The following is a 17,793-nucleotide window of genomic DNA, read 5'->3' as shown; positions in this document are numbered from 1 at the left end:
TGTACTGCTTTGTTCCACAGGGTTTGCCAAAATCAACATGAACAGATACTTCCGCACTTTAGTATTCAACTAGCCCGGGAGGAGCCTGGATAATTAAAAATGTATATTTTTTGCAATTCCCCTTACTGTCTCTGCCTCTGTTGGGTCTACACAGAGTATTCTGATATTTACTTTATGTATATAAAACTTGTAGATATATTTCCACATGTAAAATCTTTTGTTGTCTATTATTACCATTTATACATTTGCACCAGGATACAGCTGTAGTCAGCGAGCAGATCCCCTGTAAGCCTGTGTTGTTAGGGTTCTGCTGATATGGGTTTCTCTGATCCAATGAATTCTTATGCAGCCTGAGCTAAAGGTCATACGCAGTGTCATCTCCCTGGTGTCTCATTAATGATAATTTTAGGTTTTGGAAAACTACATAGCTAATGAGTACAGAGAAGGAGAACAAATTAATTTTTGACTTTCGGCATATGACTTGTTTGGACACGCAAAGATCAATTTTCTTTTTGAATCAGGGGGGAAGTTTTCTAAAACAACAAAACAAGCACACAGACTTGCACACAATATGGTGCATCGGTTGAACCAGGAGAGAAGAGTTTGGCAGGATAGAATCACCGATTCATGAACTGATGACACTTTCTGGAGTTTTATTTCTCTAGAGCTGCTGTTTCACCTCACAAAAAAAACTGTTTTGCCACTATTATTGTTGACTTGGCTTTGCTTTATTGAAGTGCTTTCAGGAGATGAAGAAGTTCAGAAGAGAATCGTGCAAACCTGATCCGCATTTCCTTGTTTATGCTCCTTCACATGTTTACGTGTTGAAGACATGTCTTTGACATTGCCGAAAAGGCCAGGCATATACTCTCAAATGTTCAGAGAATATTTTTTTCACGTTGTAAAGACGGACTTCTCCCTCTGCCCCCCAAACCCGGCTGCTCTTCTCTTGCTTGTTTCTTCTTCAGGCCGCCCCGCTAGCACAGGGGTCAACTTGAGTCATGTAAGTACTTTTTGCTGGCTCTGAAACAACAGTCTGGGCTCAGAGAAGAGAGGCAATTTCTCCAGCTTGAGTCTTATTGCATTAAAGATGCAGCTTATTATATTACTGTCATGGTGCGCCGGGCCAAGACCCCCCAACAGATTGTTTTAATCAAGTCCAGTTTTTTATGGAGTTCAACCTTTGCTTTGCCCCACAAGAATGATCAGAATTTTAGATGGAGACACATGATTCGCTTTTACATTTTCTCTTGTATTGTGACTCTTCTCTACGGGGGTGTGCTCTTCTTGCGATGATTCAGAGACAGGCTGCTGACTGATTCCTCACGTAAAGAGGTCAAAAGAACCACCCCTCTCTCTGGTGTCCATAACGACAGCCTGCGAGCGTGTTAGACCAAATGGATACTGACAGAGGAGAGAGGGCGGGGAGCTGACTGAGCGTACCGGGCCTCAGAGCCAGGATTAGCCTCTTTGCCCTTGTCCGTGCAGGGTAGGAGCAGGCGGGGTACACGATGGGGCCAAAAGGGTGTGTGGACATGATTTTTAAAGCAAGACGTGGTTGCATATAGAGTTGCAGTTGGGAGAAAGAGAAAAGACAGAAAAGTATGTTTCGAAAATAAAAATGTCTCAACTGGCAACTCTGCAGGCTGAGGCCATCTCCTTTCTGAGTGGAAGAATCCGTGTCTTCAGGCTTCTACATTCAGTAACTTCTGTGCAAGTTAAACTTTTACACTCAACAGTCATCTATATAGGGGAAGAGGAATGCAACATAAAAGTGTAAAATGGATAGTCCCCAAACCAAAGACCGCAACTTGACTTTTGTAAATGGAAATAATTAATTTCAAGTCACAAGATACAGTTAAACTCAGGGTGAATAAAAGCCATCAGAACAGACAAAAGATACTTTCTTCTTTTGAATGTCTTACTTAATCAAAGTGGAGTGTTGCTTTTTAAAACCTACTCAGACGTTCACCCCTACTGCTTCACTGCTCTCAAAACTAAAAGCAAAGGAAAAATCTTACAGTACCACAAATCACAAGCTTTGTTGACAGACGTTTGGAAGCTGACAATAGAACTAGCTGCTGTTGCCAGTGTGATGCCAGGTACATTGTAGGATAAGTGTTATTTTATGTCAGGATGTTGAGAATGTTACTCTTTCAAGCATTCAAACAAGTGTAAGGGCATATCCTCTTCTCCTTCATGCATTTGTTTTTTAAACCATACAATGAAACATTTCATTACACTCCACCACGACAGCTTTAATTGATCCGGCATGACCAGACATCATGAATGCTTAAGATGAATATTCCTGCATTACTTCATCTGCCAAGTCAGTGTGCACACTTGACTGACCAATATTTGTTTACCAACTAAACCAGTGCTTCTCAACTCGTCTAGACTCAGGACCCACCAGCAACTCCTCAGTGAAAAAACGCGACACAAATTTCTGATATTTTTCGACCAATCAGATTTATTTTATTGAAAGATCGTGGAGTTTTGACCTCAGTCAGTACAAAACATGTGACAGAAGCAAGAAACATGTTTAAATAGCGCTTCACAGACATTTTTACACAAGCTTTTTTTCCAGGCACACATTCACGAGCCACCTCTGGGTCCCGACCCACCTGTTGAGAACCACTGCACTAAACCATCTTGTGGCCAAACGTTTTTCTTTATCCATCTTCTCTTTATTTGTGAAGGGAAAATCACCTAGTTTGAACTTCTCATGAAGCATGGGCCAGTTCTCACTCCTGCCCTGCTTATATCCAATCAGTGCGAGACACACAGCAAGAATAGCAAAGTGGAGTCTGTTGTTTTAGTCAGTTCATTTAAAAGTCTATTAATACTCCATAACAATAAGGGATATAACCGCCGAGAGTCTTTCATTACCTGATGCAATGTTTATTGATCCTGTTAGCGCTTCACAACAATCAGTCCCAAAATAAATTCACTTCATCGGATTACTAGAATATTTTCACATTATTGCTTTGTGCAGTCATATCACACAGCCAACGCCTGGAGAAACATCAATGGGGCTTCATTTTCGTGTTGTTGTTTTTTTTGCATGTTCTGACCTCCAAAAAATTGCCCACGGGGTATTGAGTTCAAAATAGTCTACTAAATGCTTATCTACAACAAAGTTCTCCTTGACAGCAGGAGTGGAAACAGCTAAAAGGACTCATGAGACTGATTGGATATGATCTCAAATCCACTTTGACTGGGATAGAAGTCGCTTAGATTAGGAGTGTGTTTTTATGCGATAAGAACATTGACCAATGACTGACTCCAGAGCCATATACCGCTGACAAATACTTGATTGTGCTTCACTGACGTAGGTGTTCTTCCATCTGAGCGTGTGTTCGTGTGCCAGCTTGTTTTACTCACCTGGGAGGACATCTTGGAAGAACAAGCGGATGGGAAAGGAGAAGTTTGGAGCTCTTCTTAGACTAAAGCATGTCAGATTTTTCATCCACTGTTTGATCCCAGGTCAGGACAAATATGTACCGGTCATATGAACAATAAAAGTAAAATTGAAAGATCATCCATAGCAGGAGTAATGAGGAAGCAGAGATTAGTTTAATGGGATTGAGTCTGGTGCATACCCATGTGCTTAATGCTTGAGTGATCCTCGAGCGGGTGTAATTAATACCAAGGAAAAGGGATGAAATATTTAGTAGGGTCGTACATACAGTCTCTGATTCTGTCTCCTGCGCTTCCTTTTCCCCTCATTTTGAAAGAATGCTATCCTTGTCCGGTCGATAGTCACAAATTAGATAAAAAATGATTGCTTGGAAATCTTCAAAGGAATATGAAATGCTGCCTTGTCATTTTACAATACAATGTTGGGCACTACCAGTTCAAACAAGGCAATTTGAGCAGCTAGAAGCTTCCTATGATGAATATTGCAGCAGGGTTATTATCTGACAGATCTCTCACTGCTTTTTCACTACATGCCCTTGCCTCTTTCTCCGGGAGTTGTTGGAATATGACTGATATTTTTGCACACGAGCCTACTGCTGAGTATACTAGCCACACTTGCTTCGTCATCTAGCGTGAAGTTTGATAGTTTCGCAGAATGCCACTGAAGGCAGGCCTTTGATTTAGTAATGCCTCCCCCTGCACACAGGTTATTGTATTGTAACACTACCATGCAGGGCTCAGACAGTGAAACTTACAGAATGATTATTCTGATCCCCAAGCCCTCTAGACTGAATCCACCCTTGCCCTCCTTGCTTACACCCTGACTCCATTACTTATTGATTTCCTCCACTCAGAAGTGCTCAGCAAGGTCAGAGGAACCTTTGAAGTCGTCAGCTGCCTCTACTCTGCCTCGGCCTTTGCTCATTCTTTGCTGTTTTTCTCTCTTATTGGTCTCTTCCTCCAGTGTTTCCTCCACACTCTGTCAATCATGCATGCCCATCACGACCAAGCCTACCTGAGTGCCGAACAAGATATTCCAATCTCTGGGGAACCAAGGAGACGGAGAAAAGTTGAGAAGTGTGGAGAGGGGCATAGAGGTGATTACAAGGGGAGGAGCAAAGCATGCTGGATCTGCAGGAGTCATGCTGTTGGCTGACATGAATGCTGCTGGGGGAGATAGAGACGGGAATTAAGATACAAACAGTAGTATTCGGATGCAACACAGTGTAGACTTTCAAATGATTTACTCAAAAACCCAAGACATGCCATGGTGCTACACTCCCTGGCCTTGACTTGAACTTGATTTTTTTTTTTAGAAATGTTTTTTGGAGTTGTATCTTTGAGTCCACCAAAAAGTCTGGATGTTTGCAGAAAGTACCAAACAGTATTTTCAATTAAAGCTGTTCTCCTGGGAGAAGTTTTAGTCAGAAAAACCTGAGTGTGGAGTGTGGGTTCTTTAATTGAAACGAAGACAGTAAACATAGAGGGATGGCATGTTTATGTGTGTGTGCTTGCTTCTATGCTTTCGTAAGTATGTCCTCCAACTTTGTGTTTCATTGTGATCTGGCCATGTTTTTCTGCTAGTGATAGTCTTACCTGAAGGAATCAGCCTGAACGCTAACCCCATTCGTTTTCATTTGTGCTGCTCAGCTGAACACTGGAACCTCAATTGGAAGCTGTCCAACAGCCTGCCTGCTTTTAAACAACTTCTACAAAAGCTTAGAGAAGAGGAAGAACATTTGGCATGGTCTGGCACCATGTAGTTCCTAGAGCACCTCCTCTTTTTGCATTCATCGTACAGGATGGAAATAAAGTAACGTTTGTTCAGCACTTCGATCAAAGGTTCGTAGGTGTAAAGCAGAAAGCCCACCACAATAAGGATGTGAGTCTCCTCCTCCATATTGTCAAACTTTGGGACGATCTCAGTATCCAGGGTGTTATTAGCGCCATGAGATTTCTCAAACTTCACCTGGTTCCAGAGTACGATCTTCACCATGCGTAGATCGTACTCTGGCAACTATGGGCCATAGGGTAGGTTCTGTCATTCATCAGTATAGGGCACAAGATAAAACTTAATTGATCCCAAGAGGGGAAATTAGGGGCGTACTTCACTGAGCACGTATCCTTTCATTAGGGCACAAGTGTCTTGTGTTCATCTCTATAACTTAAAATGTCTTTGGAACGCACTTCTTATTCACTTTGCCGTCATGCAGTATGATCAGTATGAATAGTGTGAAAGTATTTTGGACACAGTCTGTTACTCTTACTTTATAGGACTTACAGGACTTGGTGTCCAAACAGTTTTCAAGTTGATGTTTGACCTTGTCACTTGTTATTTAAGCATTTAATTAACTTTCACAGTTCACAGGATAGTAATACCACAGGATCTCTGGCTTTAGACCTAGCTCTTCCAAAGAACAGGACTAACGCCTTTTGTGAGGCAATTTTTAGCTTTACCCTCTCTTCCACCCTCAATTTGGGTCTTCTAATTAATTTTTTTTCCCCCTTCTTGCTCTGAAACTGCTCGGCTCTCAGCTATAAAGGCCTCAAAAACAGCTAAGCACATTAGCTCTATCCTCACCAACCAGCACTGTCTCTCCCACCCACGAATTCCCCTTCATGATCTTGCCCTTCATGTGACTTTTGAGCTAATTTGGAATACAAACACTGGGTCATATGAATCGTGCCAGCCAGTAGAAGTGGCGATGGGGGTTTGGGGGAGGGAGAAAGTGATTGAGGAATATCAGAGCGGTCTTTCCAAGCCTGCATACTAAAATGGAAAAAAGGACGTTTTGTGAATTTTCCATGTAAAGAGACCAAATCAAGACAACAAATAAAGATAATTCATGTAAAATAGCATAAAGAACTAGAAAATGAAGGATTGTGTTGTCTTTTTTGTGGCTTGGTGAATTCAAAATTCCTCCTTCACAGCAGCATGTTTTTTTGTATCTTGTCTTTTATGTGTTGCTGCAGCTCAGAGCCATGTCTGCTTTCCCTCCCTGGACTCTAATGAGTGTGGTATACCGTGTTAAATGAGCTTTGGGTGGTAAGGGCCTCTGCTGTCCAGGTAAACAAAGGCTTCCCAGACTACAGACGCAGAGATCGGGCTCTATCCCAGCTTCCTCCCGCGTTCAGCGGATTACATTTCATCCTGGAGACCGTTGCTCCAAACCCTGGTGGTTGTTATGCCCCCCCCCCCCCCCTCTCTACACATAATCACCACAGCTTGAAAGAGCTCATAAATCAGCCTACCACAATATATTGTAGAGGGAAAATGTGCGCCCCTGGCATTTGAGGCGGCAGAATGCCAACCTACGAGCAGGCCAATTCCACTCTTTGTATTCAGAAGACAGAAAAAAAAAAAATCCAGAAAGACTGTTTGGTGGCTAGCTTTGAGATGCTCACTCTCTTTCTCTCGCCCTCGCTATGTGTGTGAGTGTGTGGGTTGTTCCATCCTTTTGTTGTTCTGTAGTATTAAAAATGCTGATCATGCTGTTTCCTCACTGGTATTAACTTGTAGTCTTATTTAACAAGTATAGTAAAGTCTTAGAGGAAGACAAAGCTACCAATTACAGCTGTTCACAACAGCAGTAGATCTCATATGAAGACAAACTTACAAGTTTGGGCTTTGCATTATCATGCAAATTACTGTAAGGGAATAATCCATGAGTAGATTTACAAAGACCAAGGCACAGAAGTAGAGGTGTGGGAAGATACTGTATTTCACACAGTTGTGGCTCAATAGTGTAAATCCCGATGGCTTTTTTTTTTGTTACCATCAGGTTTTAAAATTCTGACTTTGTATTTATTGACCTCGAGCAAGGTCCTTGATTTACTGATGTCTTTATTTCCATCCACCTGCTATCTTGTTTTTCTGGCTCTGCTTGGAAAGATCAATGTGTTGGAGTTAAAACAAAGGGTAAAGTGCTAAACGGAGGATACCGAGCATTGATGTTCTGCGGGCTCGTCACTCAGTCTCGGGCCTGTCCTGGGAGATAAGACCCGTGGTCTGCTTAAGGCTGATCAATGGCGGAATCCATACAAACACTCTCCCACACGATTTGCTCTCTTTGTCTTTGTCATTAACTTGGTTCTTCTCCTATCAGGACTTTGTGCCCGGGATCTCACCCTTTTCTTGTCACACTCCAGAAAATGTGAAGATGAGAAGCGTAATAGAGCAAAATGAGATGCTTAATTAACTGTTCTCTTCAGCAAATCATCAGATTTACTATTTAAAAACGTAGAGTGTGTTTCTGACTGAGAAAACTTTGATATATATTGTTGGGTCTCTTCCCTGGTGCTTCACAACCAAGGCCTACTCTGTCATAAAAAATGTTATTATACCCGACATTGAAAATTGCTGCCCTTTTACAAATCATCCATGGACTAATGTATTTTTATTTTTTCCACACCTCCTCCCTCAACCCTCCCTCTGTCCTTAGCCAAGGTCAAGTCAAAATGTGCCCCGACGTTTTTTGCCTGTGCTAACGGAGTCCACTGCATCATTGGACGCTTCCGCTGTAACGGCTTCAGCGACTGTCCTGACGGGAGTGACGAAGAGAACTGCAGTGAGTCACGACAACTAATTCCTTTAATAGCACTCTTGTCTCCTGCCACAGCCACCACACGTCAGGGTCTTTCTCAATGATGTACTGTCCCCTAGTCAAGTTTATTCACGTAGCCAGGGGTAGATTGAGTAGAGTAGGACACCATCAAAATCGAAAGAAATAGAAATATAATTAGAGAAAAGGAGGGTTTTTGTTTTTTTACTCCAGAGGTGCTTTTTCTACCCTGATGATGTAATAATGAGGTAATCAGCACTATGTCAGGGTATGGAGACAATAAATGGGTTGCTGAGAGTTAATTACAAACTTAGGGCTTCAATAAGTATGAATTAATCACTAAAAGGCTCATGATGTGGAGTTTGAATTATGGGAGCATTATCTACACAGCAAGAGCTCAAACAAAAAGATGCAGGTGGAGCTTTGGCTGTACTCTACACTTAATAAGTGAAACTTCATTGAGAAGAGGTCATAGTAATAGAACCATGGAACAAAGGGCTGAGGTAGCATATTATTTAAACTTTTAAGGTTAATAAACACCTTTTGGTGAATTCAAAGACAACTGAAACATTGTGATCCAGGTGTGGTCTGTATTATCAGGCTCTCTGTTTGTCCTTACATGATCTCATCCCTGCCTGCCCAGTGGGGATTGTGCATCAAGCCAGTCACTCACCGCAGTCAGAGCAGTGTTTCTAGCCTGCGGGGCAGCACACTCACAAATCTAATTTAGCCATTTAAATGGAGCTTTGCTCCCCACTCTCAGCAGAGACTGCGTCACTACTGTGCAATGGTCTGGATCTTCTCACAAGATAATTCTGGCTCATTTTTGCAGAAGCCAGACCAGGACAAAACCACAATGTGTGCTATAAACCAGTGGTTTCTCTGGACAGTAATTTCTTTCTTTTCTGTAGAGTTCCAGTTTGACTTTTATCAGAATCAAATATTCTACAAAGTCACACTGTTTTACAGTAAATGTTTCATTCATCTCTATTAGTCCCCAATGACAATGTTCAAACCATGGTTATATTTAACTTTATTAAAGTGTTATGACTAAAAATGTACTAAACCTGATCCTCTACTTCTGCCCTGACTTAACCCCAGCAGGTAACCCGTTGGTTTGCTCTGAAGCCCGCTTCAAGTGTAGAAACGGCCACTGTGTGGACCGCAGCTTCTTGTGTAACGGCCAAGACAACTGTCAGGACAACAGTGACGAGGAGCTCTGTCTGACTACTGCAGGTAAGTCAAAAAGAAAAATGCCCGACAATCATGCATGAATAAAGGACTGAGCAAGTTTTTTTTCATTTTTTATTTTTTTATTGTAACATCTATTTCAGGTAATGGCAATCAGACAAAGGGGGACTGTGTGAGGCTGAGGATGACTTACTGATAGTGAACTGTGACACATCAGACACATCCCTCTCATTAACTTTTCACTCACACTTCACTAATCTTTTTGTCATTTTGGTTTGTTGACTGGCCCCAGCTGACTTCTGTTCACCAAAACTAACTCACATTAAAGTCATTAGGCAACAGAATACTTAGTAAGTTGAATTACTCCTGTGAGCTCTCTGAAACCACTGCAGCAGCAGATTATCATAGTATAAAACTCAATCGATCACAAAGCTGCAAACTGAAAATCTGAAGTAGCAAATTTAGCTATTAACTAGGTGTTCTAAACAGGGGCTTAAATCAGCAGCAGAACTTTGGCTTCGTACTAAAATGATTCATTGACAAATATCTACACCCATTAACGCAATATAGAATATACACAGGTGTGCAGTATTTGATTATAGATTTAGTGATGTAATAGGTGATCTTAAATACCATAATGAATGTTTGTTCAATGACAACAGAAATAAAACAACAAAATATCTGTACTGATATCAGTACACGTTATCTTCTAAGTAAACTTTACTCTTCCAAGTATATATTCAAGAAACTTGAAAATCGTGTTGAACACATGAACCAGTAACAGGCTCACTTTCTTGCACATATTTATATTCTTCAACCTTATGAGACTAAACGGTTCATAAATGTCAGGCTTAGAGAGTCATTGCAAAAGTATCATGGTTTTTCCAAACAGTCGTATAACCATCTTAAACAGTCTTTTTAACATTGTAGTTACAATAAACTAGTCTTTTATGGAAACTTTTGGAAAAAGTGGAGAAACACTTCAAAAACACAGAAGAAATATAAATAAATAATGTTATTCAGTCAGTCAGAAATAGCTGCCGCAGAAACACCAATTATAATGGATGAGTTAGATTAGTTTTTCCTCACAGTTAAAAAGAGGATGTCTTGAAATAGAAATCTGTATATTTCTTCCCTTTATTAGCTTAATTTAGAGTTCTTCCGCAACAACAACTCAAATGGGAACAATTCAGCGATGAGACTGGGTGGTAACTAACCGCTGTCACTTTGATCTGTTGTGACAAATTACCATCATTGTTGGAATTATTGGCAGGGAACTTTGCAGCAGATTGCACAACGGCTAGAGCTTGTAGATACAGTATTGAGCTTTTTGTATTAAACAGGATCAAGATGACGGATGAGTTGGAAGATTGTGTCAATCAATTGTCACATTTCTAATATTTCTGAAAACATCCCGTACAGGAAATCAATTTTGCAGACTGTGCTTGATAAAGATACAGCAAATCCTCTGAAAGATTAAACCTTCAGACAAGCAAACATGAGTTGCTGTGATTTCTCGCTATGCCAATTAAACATATTAAAATGCACTTTGGCATCAAGATGATTTATAATGATATTGATGCGATTGTACCGGCTTTGCTGTAAAACAAACAGTAGTTGTATAATTCCTGACTGTGAGTCTGATGTGTTCTGGTATAGGATGTCTTCCAGACTGGCAGGTATTACTTTACATAGTAGTAGTATCTTTTATTCATTCATCATACATAATACAATAATCATTCATATAAATAGTTGAAAGAAATGTCATGATTTAAAGGTCACATAATATCCTCCTTTTCAAGAAGTTTAAATAAATCACAGAGCTCCCCAAAACATGTCTGTGAAGTTTCTTGTTAAAAATCCACTCGGATCCTGAATTTGATCATCTTTATAAACCCCTCTATTTCAGCCCTGCTCAGAACAGGCTGTTTCTGTGTCTGTAGCTTTAAATGTAAATGAGCTGTGTCTGACCACGCCCCTTTCTGGAAGGGCTGCGATGGTCCCGGCTTTTTTCACCAAGCCCGTTTGTTTACAGTGAGAAGGCAGACTCAGAGGGCAGAATTATGGGGGTGACACCCACCAGGGGGAGTGGTTACTGCCCTTTGTGATGTCATGAAGGAAAAATTCTGTCTGTTTGAGCACACAATTTCTGAAATGTTGAGCAAGCAAAAGATGGCGAGGATGGACTTTTCTCATTATGGGGGGTTTTGTTCACAGACAAGTGTTTGAAAAACATGGTAGAGTTTGGATGTGACTTTGGTTTTAATCTGAACATTATTTGCATCATTTAATAATAAGAAAAAATCATTAAATTTCACATAAATAGAATTTTAAAAAACTAGAACAGTGTGTGAATAATCATCAATCTTATTGATAATATGCACAACTCTTTTTTGCAGTATGACCATTGGATTTATAATTCTTCTTAAGGTAGAGCCCCTCAATTCCACTCAGTAAGATGTGGAACAATAAGTGAGCAGTAGATTATATGCAAAGTCATAATTTAATACATTTCTAGATTCATTCAGGATTGCTATTGACTTAAAATTCTACTTTGATATAGTCAGTATGCTGCTTCCACATTAATTTATGATCAATCACAACCACAAGGCATTTTGCCTGAAAAATCTTACAACAAAAATTAAAAAAGATGAAAAAAAACAAAACCAAAGCTTTTATTAAATTGGCTATTTCATCATAGAAATTTGAATGCGATGAAAACCCAGCTTTTTCATGATTCCTTTTTGATGAAAAGGCCAATTTAAGAAAGCCTTTTTTAATTTTTCTTCAGAAGAGTGCCCTGATTTTTCCATGTTTTTGAATTTTTGTGTTTCCGAACAACCCACAGACACCCACAGACACATCACCCCAAGTTACCTGCACCTGCTTCGTTGGCAGGTGCATGTTAATGGATGGGATTTGTTTATACTGATGGACACTTTACATAGCAGCCTCTGCCATCAGTGTGTGAATGGATGAGAATGGGTAGGTGTGACCTGGGGTGTAATGCGCTTTGAGTAGTCAGAAGACTAGAGACTTAAAGCGCTATACAAGCTCAAGTCCATTTACCATTTAATATTAAGAGACTATTTATGAACATCAAACCCATTTTTGTCCTGACACAGCATCATTCATTTGTACACACTGCTGTCTTCTAAACAGTTTTCCAGCCAAGAGTAAGGAACACCTTGTATACTGTACTTTTCCAATTTCCTCAATAGTGGTCTGTGATGTGTAGTTTCAAAAGCCTTCTGCAGGTCAATATACTTCTGGTGTACTTGTCTCATTCCACTGGCAGCTTCACTTCTCTCAGGCAACTATTACACAACAGTCGGCTTCTGTCAACATTTCAGCTGTACCTCCACAGGCAATCCAACATGATATCTGCCAGCAGTCCAACCCCGATGTTCATATAACCCGCTGGAAAATATCACCCAACATGGACCAATGTCTCTTTTCTTTTGTTATCACAGGGTGTCCGCGCATCCTTAAAAAGTCTTAAAAAGTCTTAAATTCATGTATCTAAAATGAAGGCCTTAAAATGTCTTAAATTCATTAAAAATGTTATATGCTGGTCTTAAATACATTACTCAAAGGTCTTAAATTTGTCGGGGCAGGACTATTTAATGTTATATATATTTTTTTCTTTTTCTTGCGGGACTTTTCGAGAAGGAGATGTAGAGAGGCTACTTTCTTACTCGCTGCTGATATAAATGGTTATCTGCATGCTTGCTAGCTAGTCTGCGACTATAGGTAAGTGCAAATTTATTGAGAGTTGGCTGGACGACGTCCGTTTTCGAAGTTGGCTCACGTCTGTTTCCAACCCAGACGAGGCCAGATGCATTCTGTGCAAAAGGACCTTCAAGCTCGGCACCATGGGGGTTAAGGCTGTCGAGAGCCACATGCAGTGCAAAAAGCACAAAACCGCTGCCAGGAGCCAACAGACCCCAGCCATATCACAGTTTTGCGTCTCTGCCCCGGGGGCCAGCGGCGCAGACAACGGTCCCCGCTGCTACTAGCACTGACCTGAGAGCAGCATTTGGTGCGACACCAACACTGAAATCGGAGGTTTTGTGGATTTTAAACACAGTGGTCAAACACCAGTCTTACAACTCCAATGAGGGGATAAGAGATCTCTTCCATTTGATGTTCCCTGACTCACAAATCGCGAGCACGTTTACTTCTTGAAAGGACAAGACGGCCTATATAACTCGTTTTGGACTAGCTCCTTTCATCAGAAGCAACAAGTTTTTTTTTGTTTTAATGTTCGACGAGGCTTTGAACCACAACACTAAAAATAAGCAACTCGACGTGCACGTACGATGATCTGAGATCAAGTGCATTCACGTTACTTGGGCTCGCAATTCATGGGAGTCTCATTGAGTGACACACATGCTATGCTTGGGTTGTAATACAGCGGGCTCCCCCAACCATCGCCTATATTTATAGTGTTTTCGGTCTTAAATTCCATTCAAGGTGGCATTAAAAAGGTCTTAAAAAGTCTTAAATTTGACTTGCTGAAACCTGCAGATATCCTGTATCAAAGCTGTAAATCCCTATTTAGGTGCTAGTTGCTGCTACAATAGTTAACTTTTGTAGTCCAGAAAAATGTCTGTCAACAATATGAAAACTGGAAACCGACAACAAAACATGGTGGGCAATGACAGATTAATGCTATAACCAATACTGAGATAGGTTAAGAAGGCTGAAGCTTCAAATATCAGGGCGCAAAACATGTCTGATAAGCAGGTGAGCTCTGCACTGGCATAGCATTCAGCCTCAGAGTGTGGACACCCTGATGAAACCTTTTAACAGCATTTATTCCATAATATAAAATCAAACTAACCTCTTCCTCAGCTGTGGAAAAGAGCTCTGCTCTGACACCATCAACAAACTAAAAATTGGATAATGTTTGAGATAATTATTGTGCTCATTATGATTCAGATTGATGAAATTCCTCACAAACAAAAGTCTAATACGCTAACCAAGGACAAAATATTTTTTTTCAAATTGCCTTAATTAAAGAAGAAAGTCTTATTATATCAACCTGTGTGTGTTTTTTGAGAGCGACCGAATTCATTCATCCTCACATGCTCGCCTTTTTCAGACTCCACAGCTCAATTCAGAGCTGCAGGATGTTGAATAGAAATGTAGAGTGATGCAGAAATATTGATGGATATCTGTGTCCTCTGCACTCCATTTCCTTGTTGACAAGTGAACAATGGCATACTCGGAAGCATGCGGCTGAATGAAGCTGGGCGTCGTCACGGCATCTGAAGCATTAGATCTCAGAACTCAGTCTTTCCAACAAATAATGGATTCTGTGTGAAGAGTCAAAACAAACTGCTCAGTGTTAGCAGAATTTATCGATGATACTTGATTGTTACTGCATGTCAAATGCAACACAATTTACTTTGGCAGCAGCCATTTCAATTGAGCCCTTGGTGTGACTGACCCAGATAAATACTGGTCATGAAATATGCTGAAATGTTTCTGTGACAGCCAAAACAATCGTGTAATAGTGAGTAAATAATACTAAGAACATACCCCACGTCTCTCTCTCCATTGTAGCCGGATATAAATGATGTGTGCTTCCTTTAAGTATGGTCAATTGACAACAAATATGCACAGTTGCCTGGAAACAGAAGGTTGGTCAACTTACCCACTGGCTCAACTTGCCCCATTCTCCCCTAATGATAGCTTCAACTTCTCTACTACTATGTCCTTATTTATTGTGAACCTCTTGTCCCCGTTAGGTGAACTCATACTCCCAGGAGCAGGGATGTCATAGGCATCAACTGAAGGATTAGACAGTGATGTCACCCACACACAGAAGTAGATACAGTAGACTACAACGAATACACATTTGTGTGTCGGCTGGTGTCTGCTTTGAGTAGCTTCATTTCAGACAGCGGCAGAGAGCTCCGCTACGCTTCAACTTTGATGTGAGATGTGAAAACAGCTGAGCTACTGTTATTTTTAGCGCTGTGAGTGCACGACTGTCCAACACTGTAAATAAGTAATATATAATGATAAAAGTAGCCAAAGTGCGGCAATCCAACACAGTATGTTGATATTCTTGGTTTTTCAACACACCATAGTGTTGCACTTAAGCTCAATGATCTATGACATCAGCAAACTATTCAAACTAATATGAAACCACTCTTGAATAACGCTAACATCTGTAACACATCTCACATACATTGTATCATCATAAAATGTTTATGCTTCTCAATAGGTGCTCTGTCAGGATCCAATGAATGCTTTTTGATACACAACATAAAATGATTATACCTCATTTCCTACAAAAAGAAAGGGTTCTGCCTTGCAGCCTTTTCATCAAAGGGTCTGCTACGGTTGACTGAGAGCCTTTTCAGACTACCTCCATCTCTAAAGTGTTTTCAGATATCTTTTAGAGAACCTCTTTTTTTTTTTTTATCTTTTTCTTATCACCCCCCCCCCCCCCCCCAGAATTCTATACTAACCAGCCTAGTACTTTGCATGTTTTCAATTCAACCTCCACAGAAATGCAGCAGCGCACCAACTTCTCATCTGACTGTGCCGTTCTATTCCAAAAGACTCCCCGCAGGCACTGATTTTATAGATGTATTTGTATGTATTGAGCGCAAATGACCCAAAATGTTCTCCCGCTTATTCTGCTGCCGGTAACTCGGGTCGTTCTGCAGAAGGTACAACTGTTGTGAAGTTGTGTGCTCGGTGTTTTTGTGACCTTCCAAACATTTCAAGGAAGAGAAGCTCTGTTTATTTGTCTTTGTTTTTATATTATTATTTATTTTTCTACCACCGCCTTCTGTGCGTCAGAAGCAGTGAAGGCATCACGACGGCTTGACTCTCTGCGTTTCCTTTCCACACACATCCTCACCTAACATTCGGCTCTGACTTTGCCTCTCTCACTATAATAAGCACAGACCTGCAGGTGACAGATAAGGCGTACAATATCCGCTCTGAGCTACCTGAGCACAGCATCTCCTTCCTCACTTTCTCCCCCCTAACACCTCTACCTCTGTTCATCTCCTATTCCTCCTCACCCATAATTAGTTGCTTCAGTCTCTCTTCATTTGGTTCCTTTTGTTTAATGGTCTATGGAAAGATCAGAACACAGCCTGTCACTGGACACATCACATCGTTGCACATATAGAAAAGTGTCAGAGGAGGTGTCTGCTAATTAGACCTCCTGAAGCAGCACCATAGCCATTATATGCCTCTGCATTTTTTTTTATTTCCCAACAGAGATATTGTAAACAATCTGCCACAGTTTGACACAAAAACAGCAGCACAGAGCAGCTTTTACTCTTTATCGTTTTATTTGAGGGGTAATTGATTTTTGAAATACAGAGCGATGGCAAACAGTGTTATTTTACAATACACAATCTTCTATAAACGCATTGGTGCAATCATAGCACAGTATGATAGTAGGATGGGGAGTCTGAAACAGATAAGACAGATAAAGGAATGGAATGCACACCGCATAAACATTATATAGTGAAGCAGAGAGGGAGCAGCAGGGAGCAATGAATAGCAATGGGCAGGAAGATGGAGGTAAGCAAAGGGAGACAGGTGATTTGGTAGAGAAAAGGCAAGGATTTGGATATCACTGAGTGAGCGGAAGCGATAAGCCGCAGAGGATGAGAGTAGCATCCATCTCCAGTCGAGCCCCGAGGCCAAGCGGCGTAACTCTGGAGACAGAAATGACATGAAAGGTAGTTTTTCGGAGCCGAGCTTCTTTTTGCTCTCTCTGGTCTTCTTGTCTGCTTACAGCAGGGGATAGAGAGTGCTGTGATGGAGCGAATGTTTGCCCCTGCAACGAATTGTTGTTGAAAGTTCGCCGCAGGGCTCGCAGGATTTGTCCAGATGCTGGGGGAGGCCTCGCTGTGTACTACAGAGTCCCTGTGCATATCCCAAGAAGCATGTGCACGAGATGCAAACTGTAAGCAGAGGCACAGTGCACCTTGCAGTGACTGTTCTGCATATTTAATTGTTAAAAAAAAACAACTCTGCAACCTCTAGAAAAAAAACTCTCTGAAGGTCATGACACTGACAACTTTAAGGACTTAGTACAAAAGTGATGAGCAGTAAAGTTTGCGCCTTTTCAAAGTGCCTGAGAGCCCCCCTCAGATCCGTTTAAAAAAAGTAATTGATTTAAAATGCACACATCAGCGTCTCTCATTACGCATTAATTAACAGAAGCTGACAAAGAATATCAGATGGCGTGGGCGACTGTGGGAGAGCGCGATAGTGACTCATTCTCTCATCACCTTCATCTCAAAAGCAGCTTCATCTCGACCCTTTTTTCCCCCTCACTGAAGTTGTTCAGAGGGAAAAAAGTAACAGAGAGGGCGGAAGTGTAATAGATGTGAAGGAAGGAACAGAAGGCCGGCGTGTTCAAAAGCTCCTTTGTGTGTTTGTGTAGATAAGGTATGCTTTGTGTGGTCAGAAGAATCAAAGGCGTCTGTTTTAACTGTGTGTTTGTGGATGCACTGTTTGTTCTTCTATGTCAAACTGAGTGAAGCTCGATACAGTTAAGCTCTATAACCCTGCATTACGTGTTCTCCAACTTTTTAAGATTATACAAAATAGGTTTATGCTTTCACAGCAGTGT

General features: G+C 41.0%; 1 protein-coding gene across 3 annotated transcripts in view; it reads left to right on the top strand.

Moving 5' to 3' along the window:
- The window catches only part of ldlrad3 (low density lipoprotein receptor class A domain containing 3), an 84,172-nt gene that overhangs the window by 36,307 nt on the left and 30,072 nt on the right, over positions 1 to 17,793 (top strand). For 2 of the 3 annotated variants that reach the window (XM_061036565.1, XM_061036567.1), the window contains exons 3-4: positions 7,863 to 7,988; positions 9,084 to 9,218. In XM_061036565.1, the coding sequence (XP_060892548.1) occupies positions 7,863 to 7,988; positions 9,084 to 9,218 (261 nt within the window). The remainder of the gene's footprint in view (positions 1 to 7,862; positions 7,989 to 9,083; positions 9,219 to 17,793) is intronic. The other variant, XM_061036566.1, reaches the window with a different exon arrangement.

The sequence above is a fragment of the Labrus mixtus genome, chromosome 4 (assembly GCF_963584025.1).
Source record: "Labrus mixtus chromosome 4, fLabMix1.1, whole genome shotgun sequence".
NCBI lineage: Eukaryota > Metazoa > Chordata > Actinopteri > Labriformes > Labridae > Labrus > Labrus mixtus.
Note: the sequence above shows the minus strand (reverse complement) of the source record. Positions and strands in the feature narration are given on the sequence as shown.